This window comes from Belonocnema kinseyi, chromosome 4 (assembly GCF_010883055.1).
Source record: "Belonocnema kinseyi isolate 2016_QV_RU_SX_M_011 chromosome 4, B_treatae_v1, whole genome shotgun sequence".
Classification (NCBI taxonomy): Eukaryota; Metazoa; Arthropoda; class Insecta; order Hymenoptera; family Cynipidae; genus Belonocnema; species Belonocnema kinseyi.
The window spans coordinates 113,324,574-113,335,711 of NC_046660.1; the positions used below are offsets into that span (position 1 = coordinate 113,324,574).

Sequence of the window (11,138 nt, forward strand, 5' to 3'; positions counted from 1 at the left end):
GTATGTTGAGCTACTGCGTTTACCTGGTACATGAATATCATAAATTACCTAATTGTACTTTAAGGTTAAAATAAAATAATAATGCGTGTATTTTGAAAATAACAGCATTTTTTTTAATTCAAAAGCTGAATTTATATTTCATTAACCAAGGTATTTGCATTATTATTTTTTTCCCTCCTTAAATCACAAATGACGTTTTTTCTGATATTTATGTGCAATTTATAAAAATTATATATTTTAACTTCAATAATTGTTCATTGTACCCGATTCGAAACAAGCGACAACAGCGACTAATGAGGGCCGCTGCGATAGGCAAGCGCTCAACATGCCAAAGTGGGAATCACTGCTCCCGTTCCGTTCGTGCTCCTGTGCATGATCTAACAAATACATGGTCTAGCCACGCGCAAGTAAAAAAAACCGAACCAATAAGGACCCACCGCTTAATTTCTTCATCTTGGATAAGAAAGGCGGCAAACGTAAGGGATTTTAAAATGCAAAATGTAAGAATAAAAATTTCTTGTACTTTTCAGGTGTATAAATATTTGAATCCTTATAAAATGTATTATAGTAATGTTGAAGATCGTTAAAGGAAAATACGGATTAACTATACTTTTAGGTTATGTGTTTCATAACTTCTTTCTGCTGACAAAAAATGACGTAGCTGTGTCAAATAAAATGAAATTGAAGTCAAGTGGGAAAGTTCTGACTAAAGAAAATTATATAATGGAGTGCAGGTTGGCCGCTGGACCGGGAAACCTGAAAAACCGGGAAATTACAGTGAATTTATTTTTTGACCGCGAATCTTACAAAATTTGTATAATAAAAATGTTATTTGTACACAAAATTTTAGTAATTTTAAGAGATATTTTGAAGTTTTGAAAAGATTCAAAATTAATGACAAGCTTGGAATTATTTCAAGTAATTTAAACGAAGTGCCTTAACAATTTTTTCAGATCTTCTAAATTAATTTTAAAATTCATCGAAATTTACCTATAGTTCTTGAAAATCCAGCAAATTAAATAAAATCCTTAAAATCTTCCATGTTCTTCTTTGATCATTTCTTAAATCTCTTTAAAATCTTCTTAAACTTTCTGTTACAATAATTTTTCAAAATGAAAAATAATTTTCAATTTTTCTAAGAATCTTAAGAAAATTTTTATTCTTCTGTAGTCTTTCAAAATTTTAAAAAATCTAAATTTTTGTTTGAAATCTGCAAAAATATAAAAGTTGACACAAAATTCAAAAATGATTTTGAATTAGGAAAAATTTAAAACCACTTCTCGATTTTTCAATATTTTGAAATAAAATTTCCAATCTTTTAACGGATTGCCTAGACTATTTAAAATAAAAATAATTAAACTTCTAAGTTAAGAAATGTGAAGGTAAAACATTATTTTTCAATTTCTAATGTGTCTAGCTTAAAATTACTTGAAGTAATATATAATTTTGTAAAGTTTTAATGTTCATTACTTGATTCTCTAATTTATACTGTTGAAAATGTTAACGTGGATTTACATTTTTGGAACTAATCTCAATCTTTAAACTCTAAAATTTATAAAAGTTCTACATTTTGCAGTTAATTTTCATTTCACTTAAAACTGTTCAATTTAAAAATGTAAGTACCTTCCAGTTTATACGTGTAAGTTATCGAGCATTTGAATCATTATCATTAATCATATCATTAATTTAAAAAATTGTATATACTTTTAATCCTTCTCATTCAGTAATATTTACAAACTTACATTCTGGTCTGAATATAATTTGTTTCCTTACCAATGTTCTAATATATCCATTGCAAGTTCCTTTTGAATTCATTCTTTTAATATTCTCATAATATTTCTTCTTGCGTATTGATTTTCCTAGAACAGTTCGTCGTACAGTCTTACGCGTCAAACTTAAACTGCGCGGTCAAACTAACAAAATGGTGAAATTAAGCGGTTGCGTTACTTGAACGAAACAGGGCCCTCAAGTGGCTAGACCATGTATTTGTTAGATCATGCTCCTGTGTGCTCCTGTTACGCATGGATACGTAATTACTATGTTGGATTGATTGGGGTAGCTTGTACTGTATTTTCGGGTGTAAAAAAATCAGATAACAATTAATAATAACATCAAACAGGTAAAATGTTCTTCATTACATTATGTATTTCATTATGATTATTGTTTCTAGTTACTCTTAATTGCAAATAAATAGCCCATATGATTCTAACCTTACTATATTTGATTATTTTGAAAATTTGGAGTATTATTTTCTTTAAAAATTCATTAAAAATGTATTCCTGACAAAATAAGCGGAAAAAGATAACCGAAAATGGATCATGACCTCAAACGCTAAGTTATGACTGCCAATTAAAGGGTTTTTTCAATTCAAAGCAAAAGGTTTGCCCTACTTATACTTATTTATAATTATAACTTATATACTTATATACAATTTTCGAATTGAATTCAAAAATCTTGTCTGTTTTGGTGTATCTACCCTACCGATAGAAATCTCTGAGTATTCTCTAGCGAAATAGCCTGGCCCATTTGAGACTATAAGCAGAGTCGATTTGAAACAACTTAGTCTCTTAGATAGTCTGAAAGATTTGGGTCCTTTTAAGAGTAGTGCGACGGTAATATAATGTTCCTTTTGTATTCGTCACGTAACGAAGGGGCAGAATTATTTACAGTAGTTGGCCGTCGCTAATTCGACTCTCCGTTGTTAAATTTCTCTTCAAATTATTAACACTTTTTTTTAATTGATGAATTTTCTCATTATACTTATTTATCATTATAACTTAAATGCTAATATACCATTTTCTAGTTGAATTAAAAAAATGTTTTCTTTTTTGGCGTATCTCATTCCATTTACGAGAAACGTCGTATTAATTCTAATTTTAAGCATTTAAAAAAAAGATAGATATCTGAAATCATCGAAACCCGTAGATTCCGAATTATTATGTTTTAGGCTGTTAGCTATAAAATTAAAAAAATCTACTTCTAAATTTTAATCCGAAAGCTTAACAAAGGACCCTTGAGTGTCGGCTACTCTATTGATATAGCCCCTCTATTTATAATTTATGATCGAATTCTTATTTCAATTTGAGCCTCTCTGCTTCTTATTTATGATCGTATTTCAATTTCGGAAAGGATATTTTAATCATAAATAATAAGCAGAGAGGCTATCTCAGTAGAGTAGCCGACACTCAAGGGTCCTTTGTTAAGCTTTCGGATTAAAATTTAGAAGTAGATTTTTTTTAATTTCATAGTTAATAGCCTAAAACATAATAATTCGGAATCTACGGGTTTCGATGACTTCAGATATCTAACTTTTTTTTTTAATGCTTAAAATTGGAATTAATAGAACGTTTCTCGTAAATGGAATGAGATACGCCAAAAAAGACAACATTTTTGAATTCAACTAGAAAATTGTATATCAGTATATAAGTTATAATTATAAATAAGTATAATGATAAAATTAATCAATTAAAAAAAAGTGTTAATAATTTGAAGAGAAATTTAAAAAGGGAGAGCGGATTAGCCACGGCCAATTACTGTAAATAACTCTGACCGCCCGGTACGTGACGAATACAAAAGGAACATTATATTACCGTCGCACCACTCTTGAAAGGATCTTGAAAAGGACCCAAATCTCTCAAACTATCTCCGAGACAATTTTGTTTCAAATCGACTTTGTTTATAGACTCAAATGGGCCAGGCTATTTCGCTAAAGAAATCTCAGAGATTTCTTTCGGTAGGGAAGCTTTAAAATCTGAAATAGTTTAAAATCCTTTACAATATTTTTAAAATAATTTAAATCTTTGTCAAAATATTTCCAATCTTTCTGAAATCACGATTAAATTTTATTATTCTTTTGACATCTTGAAAATATTTTGAAATATATCAAATATCATTGCAAAATACTTAAAATCTTTCAAAGCTTTTGAAACAGTTTTCGATACATGAAATATTTCTGGACTCTTTTCCAATATTTTTAATATTTGCAAAATCATTTTAATATTTTCATTCGTTGTGAAATGTTTTAAATGATCGTGACATTTTCTTTATCTTTTTGAAATATGTAATATGTGAAATATTTATAACTATATGCATATATTTTTAATGTCTGTAAATGCATTCTAACATATTCAAAATCTTTGTGAAATCATTCGGAACCTATTGCTCGGTTTTTTTTAAAAATCTTTATACGACAGTTTATTTTCAATAGAGAATAAATGAACAGTGGGACACACAGGAAACAATTCGAAAATTGTAGTTAATTTGATTAATTCGTTGAAAATTTAGCAATTTTGTTATAGAGTCATTCTTTTTGGTTGAAAATTCAACTGAGATTCTACATAAGAACCTATATGTTTCATCTACTGGAAATGACATAGGATCCTATACAGACGCCTGTATATCAACTTCCCTAATGGTACGTAGTACTACGTACCTGTTGGTACATAGGTGCGATAGAATACTACTGCACATCTGGATAGGGACCCATACAGGATTCTTTGTCATTTCCTGTAGGTGGCGCCTATAGGTGGAATATACAGGTTCCTATGTGGGGTCCTATATAGGAATCTTCAGTAGGGTTGTAGTCGGCCGGAGCCTAGAATCCGATCACGAATATAGTTCGTTTCTCGAAATCTTGAAGAACGATCTCAGGCCTCGAGTTCGCAACGGAGACTTCTTTCCGATAATCGTAATTCCAGAAAATTTGGCACTTCTCGTTTTGGACAATTAATTATATCTCCTTTGGAACGTTCGGCAGGGCAGGTTCCTGATCAATATCACAAGAGCGATAAAGATCGTAATAAAGCACTCTTAGAGCCGCATTATGTCTGTAGAGACACGTAGTTACCGCACGAGTGGGACACCCAGATAGTATGTGTCATAGGTACTCAGCGTGTGCATGACACGCTGTGCACCTATCGCTATGATCTTCTTTACATAAAAAGCGGTCGCGGTATACTAAGGTGGAAATTACACCGTAGCCAGCATTTTCAACCTCTGCTTTCTTTATTTCCGCTTTTAGAGGTGAAGCATCTAGATAGAGTAATGCACTCTTCTCACTTCTGATGTTAAAACTGAGGCCACGGGCAAAAAAGGACTCATGGTATCGCCCTGAAAGACGCCCCTCTGGAAGGTGGCGTGGTTCCACAGATAAGTATATGAGAGGTTGAATCGAAAGCTTCCCGGTCGTCAATACAGGCCCTTGGCAGAACGTGCTTTTGGGATGTTGCGTCTTCATAGACGCACCTGTAAATTAACAGGTTTTCTTGGAAGTCTGATACACCTTGTTTTAAGCTACGTTCTTCGTAAATCTCCCCACACAGGCGCAATTCTTCGAACAATCGTGCTGCTTAGGACAGCTATAAAGATCTTGTACACTGTGTTAAAACAAGTTATTGGCCGGTCATTCTCTGAGTTTGCCAAGTCGCCTTTTTTCAGTAGGAGTATAGTGCGTCTTAACACCAGCCCCTGCGAATTAGGCGTTTCTGACTTCAAAAATGAGGTGAATATGCGGGCCAGATGTTGGTATGTAGAAGTAAACTTCTTTCACCAGAAGTTCTTGATACCATTTGGTCCAGAGGTCGGACTTTTCCGAAATATCCTCATCCAGGAAGTCCTCCATTCAATATATTCGGAAAATGCTGTACTCCGATATTCGGAGTTATATTCCCGTCGGTTCTCTTCAAAAATACCCTTTTATCCTTTTCATAACCACAAAATCGAGGACTGTGACATAACTAAATTGAAAGTCCGTTATATTGATAATAAAATTTTTTTCTAATATTGGAAATTTAAGGTATCGGAAAATTCCTAGTAAATTTATAAATTACCATAAGTTTAAGGTATGCCAAAAATTTGTTATAATCTAAGGTAATTACTAACAATATCAAGCTCAGCTTTTACTGGAAAGTTTTATTTCGCACTATTCCAGAATTGGCCACTTTCGGACGTTACACATGACTCAATAATGGAACTTTATGTGACTGTTACAAAAAGATATTCAAAGAAAAACTGGTTAGTTTTATTTTTAAAAAAATCTAATTTCTTTCAGAATGAGTAAATACGTGAATCTACTGAACGTTAAAACGAAATACGCAATGCGTATGAATCGCCTGAGTAACCGGATTTTCGGAGAAGTAGTCAGAGAAACACCAAAACCTTCAATGAAAGTAGTAAAACTGTTCAGTGAAAAGCCAGTAAATAAAAGGCCAGAAATCGTTGAATATTATCCACGTCTCAGAGAAACTCATTTATTAATGAAGAATTTACGATGGTATGGGCTTTATAGAGATGAACATCAAGATTTCAAAGAGGAATATAAGCGACTAAGGATTCTTCGTGGTAAACAACCATGGGTAAAAGGAGAGAAGAAGAATAAGGATGAATAAATTATATGAATTATTAATTTAGATATCTTAATTTATAAAAATAAAACTTAGTAATCATATTTATATCGTTTTATATTAAAGATCTTTTTACAAAAAAGCCTATCTGCACAAAATGTATAAACATGTTAGATAAAATATTAAAATATATTTGGAAAAAAGAAGATTTACAGAAGCATTGGAACGATTTTCCTCAAAAGTAAATGGCAAAAGATCCTCTAAGTCATCTGGAGTCTCAATTGTTTCAGTATGGTCTTCTTTTATTTCTATCAAGTGAGGTTTCTTCACATACTTTGGTTTACTGTGCTCTGCTGAACTACTCATTGTTTCCACACCTTCTCTTTTTGGGTCAATTTCTTGATATTGTCGAATATTTTTTTCTCTTTCCTTGATGTTCCCGATCAGAATGTCATCTTCATTATTTAAAAGTATTCTGTAATCATTAACGTCATCGAATAACAGAGTCTCATTCATAGGGTTAGGCGAAATTATCGATTGCTCTGCGACTTCTTTCGTTGAAGCATTTTCTAATTCTAACATAGGATTCAGTTTTATAGTCTTTTCTAGTAACTCTGATACTTCACCAAAGTGATATTTCTTGTTGGATTCTAATAATTGAGTGTTATTCTGAACGTTGTCCATGTAAACACCGACTTGCAGTTCATTCTTGCAATTTTCTCTTCTAATTTGAAATTTTTGACGAGCCTCTGGTCCCTTCACACGGATTATTAACTCATATATCCACGATCTGCAAGGGTAGAAAATTTTCTAGATTAAAATCTAATTACTGATATTCATTTTTATGATTTAAGACTTTAAGGTTTTCTTGGTATTTTACTGATGTCATGCCTCATCAGGATACATCAAGTAAAAAATGTTAAGACAGGTACACTAACTGCAAGACATGCCTGATACAGAGCTTTTTCTGAAAAATTGATTTATATTAGGAAGTATGAATTTTACTAAAAAGAAAGGGTAGTGGAGAGTCAGGTATCCCTGGCCACTCATGATTTTGTAGAAGCCGTCCCCGTTGAAAATTCCCGCATCGTAAACAATGTGGGAACTCACATAGGATCTTACATGGATTCGTGTCTACGATATCTACATAGGATCGGAATGTATATAGGTGTGGGTTAAAGGGAATCTATAATAAATCAAGATTATCATCTTTAAAAATGGTCCAAAAGCGTAATTTGTAAAATAAAGACTCATACTCTCAAATTACTTTAAAAGAAAGTCCGATCTAGATATTTCGCCTGTAGAAAACTAATGCATTTTGTGAAATTAGACAAAACGTATTATTAAAAATTGGAAAAAAACAACACAAAATATTAGAGTGGTTTTTATCGGGGCATTTCAATTCACTCTCGAACTATATAACCAGTAATTTTTATTCAATAATTTTATGTATTTTCGTATTTAGGCAATTTTATTGCAACATGTGATAGTTTAGTAGCACTGGCCATTTCGAGTCGAATACCCTCGGCCCTATTTTATTATGTTCGATTTAATATGTTTCTGCCAAGAATCTCATGTATAAAATCTTGAAGCTTTTTTTTTTAATGAATATTTCCCGTTTTTTATTCACTATCAAATGTTCAAATATTACGATTTCCCCGATAGGCGGGGCTATCCGATACTCTTTTTAATATCCTTTTTTGGTCCGCACATAAATCACGTTTTCTCTATGATTATTTCTGGAGTAACTGCCTTCGAGTTGTTAGTATAAGCACTAACTATTTTCATCGATGTGAGCTAGATTATTGATAAAAAAAGCTCAGGTGGCTGTTACTAGGTTACTCTCTCCTATATACGTATAAACATTTTTTACTCCATATATTACAATGTAAAACTTTAAATCCGATTGGAGATGGGAAAATAAAAAAATAAAATAATACTTAGCAATTAAATATTCTACTTTCTTCATGCTATTTTCGTCTTTTTCTAACTCAGTTTAAGTGATTTTTATCATCCCAAAATCAGGGATCACAACTTAAAATTTTGCGGGTAAATTTTCAAGTTGTTTAATTTCTGAAGATACTAATTCTAATTTGTTTAATTCCAGTAGAGGCTCGAATATGGCACACTTTTTATATGACCAAAAAATGACAGGCATTATTTAACTTTCTGAATGTTACCAAGAATAGGTTCATGTATTTCTATACTTAATCCATTTTCTGCGAGGGATTTTCAGAGGAGAAATATTGGGTAGAGGGTACTACCTGCAACGAATGATCCCAGAGTTGTTGCATCCGAGCATTATCAGCCCTATGGATATGCGACTATTGTCAATATATTCGCTGTATATTGTATTTTTGAAAAACTCGATTTTTAGAAAATCTTAACTGAAAAAAGAACCACTGGTGTGCCATATTCGAGCCATTTCTTCTATATTAATGTAGGTTCTCACATGGGTTATCATATATTTTACTACGTGTCAATTTTCAAATGTGCGGTTAAAATATATGCAAATGTATCTCTGCTTTCGATTTGATCTCAAAAACTTGTAAATTATCTACCTGAATATACTAACGCTAAGATATGAGGGCAGTCCGCCACAGTCCAATGAAAACTTTGTCCAGGATGCAATTCCCAGTAAAACCATTCTTTGGTGCTGATCCTCGCATACAACCGGCGTTCCAGGATTTCCAGCGCATGCTTTCATGTCTCCATCAGCTTCGACCATTGTACAGAAAACGTTGGACAAACTTGCGTTTCCCCCATGTATGTAAATACAGTATTTCCACGAATTTAGTACTACTTGACTATACTGAATTGGTTTCGCAAACACTTTTAATGATGGCCCCACATAGCTTTGCCAGCCAAATATCAAACAGGACTTGTAATTGTCATCGAGCCTAGTAGGCGCTATATCCATAAAACGCACTTTTGAATCGCACAAATCAAAGGGTTTCACTAATTTGATTAGAGCGATATTGTGGTCATGGTCATGAAACTGAACTTTATATTCGGGATGAATGTATGCATGCAATAGTCTTATTACTTGGATAGACCCTGTTCCGTTTAAACCAACAGCTTGGAGCGAAATTGACTAAGATGAAATACATTTTATTCAAAATATCTTCATAAAATTATTCAAATATTTATATTGGTATGACTGTACATTTTGAAAATGTAGCGTCAAAAACACTTTACTACTGGTTATGTTTTTTTTTTAATTTTGCTTTGTATTTTATTGTTAGAATACTGAATATTGTGAATTAGAGTAATGCAATAAAAATATATGTATTTGAATAATATAATCACTTGTCGATCAGTTTGAACACATTGCGCTGCAGTGAGTACCCAATCAGGAGAGACTAAAATGCCACCGCACGGAGCAATCGTTTTAAACTGAATAAGCCAAGGAAATTGACTCCCATGTACTCTCGTACCTATTAAAAATATTCCACTACAGGCTTTCCAATGTATCAAAATAAAAAATATTACCAGAAAGGTGGACATTTTTCTTCAATAGACAACTGTCAATATTTGTTTACAACTTTGCATACTTCAGAGCATCATTTATATTATTGAGAAGTAAGCGAACAAAACGTGATATATCGATTTTTTTTTTTTTAAATGAAGGTAATGATTCTTTTTTTCCTAGTAAATACGTTACGCCTAAAATACACTCAAATTGTTATGGCATGAAGCCTGATATGTGTATTTTATTTTTCCGGAATAAAACTTGCAATTTTTTTTGAAAATCTGTTATTTTTTCTAATTAATTGAGATTATTGACTTTTTTTATTATTCTGGGGCTATTCTCAAATTTTCCAAATGCGGAAAGAAATTTGAGAAAAAAATTTTAAATTAACAAAATGCTAGTCAATTTTAAGTTTCTGAATATGCAAATGACAGATACGCAATTCATAGAGTAGTCTTTTCAATGGGTTCTTTTTTCCTGGGTAGGGCATTGCAATATCTGTCTATTTCTTTTTCTAATATAAGGATCTGTATCAACAAACTAGCTACCTTAATTGGGGGGTTTGAGCGCGCCTAGGGCGCGCGACTGCTGGCTCACGCGCTTCGCGCTCGATAATATATTTATCTTGCGCTCCGCGCTCGGTCTTTGTATATTCCTTACACTTCTGCATATATTTTTTTAAAGTAAAGGTCCAAACTTCGACAACAGTAATTTGGTGATAGTGACTTTTTTATTGTTAAAGCTCCTTTGGCTTTAACGAATACATCCTCATCACGTATCTCGTGCTTTGCACTCGAATTTGTATCTCAACTTGTAGATCATTTCCATAAATGTATATTATAATTCATAACGTGCATTGATATTAAAACAAACGTACTTTCATTGTCTATTTTAAAAAAATGCGCATTCCTTAAGAAAATTTGTTATTAAACCTTTTATTGCAACTTCTGCCGGTTTTTCAAAAACTGAATTTGCTCATTTCCAATTTTATTGCTAAGATTAATGGGGGTTTGGTGGCCGGGGGAGGGGGGATTAGTTTCAACTAAGAGTCATAGCTAGTTAGTGTTTTATGCTGAGAAGTTCAACCAACCTTCAGCAGCGTTGTGTTAGATGGGAGTTCATATGATCTCATTTTCACATTCCCAGTCCACAGTGGGAAAAAATGACATTTTTGGTTCAAAACAATGTACAGCCCACAAATATTAAGCGATTTGAAAAAAAAAATTGAAAAAGCTGTTAAGATTTTTTAATTTTTTATAAATAAACAAACAAATAAGACGAAAAAATGGCCATTTTGTCAATTTGACGTTCACAGTGCTCGTCAA

General features: G+C 32.3%; 2 protein-coding genes across 2 annotated transcripts; one reads left to right on the forward strand and one right to left on the reverse strand.

Moving 5' to 3' along the window:
- Window positions 1–1,993: 1,993 nt before the first annotated feature.
- On the forward strand, window positions 1,994–6,447 carry LOC117171804 (28S ribosomal protein S33, mitochondrial). The gene is made up of 2 exons (XM_033359421.1): window positions 1,994–2,119; window positions 6,050–6,447. Exon 2 carries the CDS (start codon window positions 6,051–6,053, stop codon window positions 6,384–6,386), a length of 336 nt encoding a protein of 111 aa, XP_033215312.1. The 5' UTR covers window positions 1,994–2,119; window position 6,050; the 3' UTR covers window positions 6,387–6,447.
- A 24-nt stretch (window positions 6,448–6,471) lies between these two features.
- On the reverse strand, window positions 6,472–9,862 carry LOC117171803 (prostate-specific antigen-like). The gene is made up of 3 exons (XM_033359420.1): window positions 9,651–9,862; window positions 8,903–9,435; window positions 6,472–7,131 (listed from the first exon to the last, which is right to left on the reverse strand). Exons 1-3 carry the CDS (start codon window positions 9,846–9,848, stop codon window positions 6,486–6,488), a joined length of 1,377 nt encoding a protein of 458 aa, XP_033215311.1. The 5' UTR covers window positions 9,849–9,862; the 3' UTR covers window positions 6,472–6,485.
- Window positions 9,863–11,138: the final 1,276 nt, after the last annotated feature.

Bases quoted from the DNA above. Each gene is read 5' to 3' on its own strand.
- LOC117171804 (XM_033359421.1), top strand. From the start codon at position 6,051: ATGAGTAAATACGTGAATCTACTGAACGTTAAAACGAAATACGCAATG.
- LOC117171803 (XM_033359420.1), bottom strand. From the start codon at position 9,848: ATGTCCACCTTTCTGGTAATATTTTTTATTTTGATACATTGGAAAGCC. The intron at 9,436-9,650 runs GTGATTATATTA...ATTTCATCTTAG, and splicing joins GTGTTCAAACTGATCGACAA to TCAATTTCGCTCCAAGCTGT. The intron at 7,132-8,902 runs GTAGATAATTTA...CTACCCTTGCAG, and splicing joins CTTAGCGTTAGTATATTCAG to ATCGTGGATATATGAGTTAA.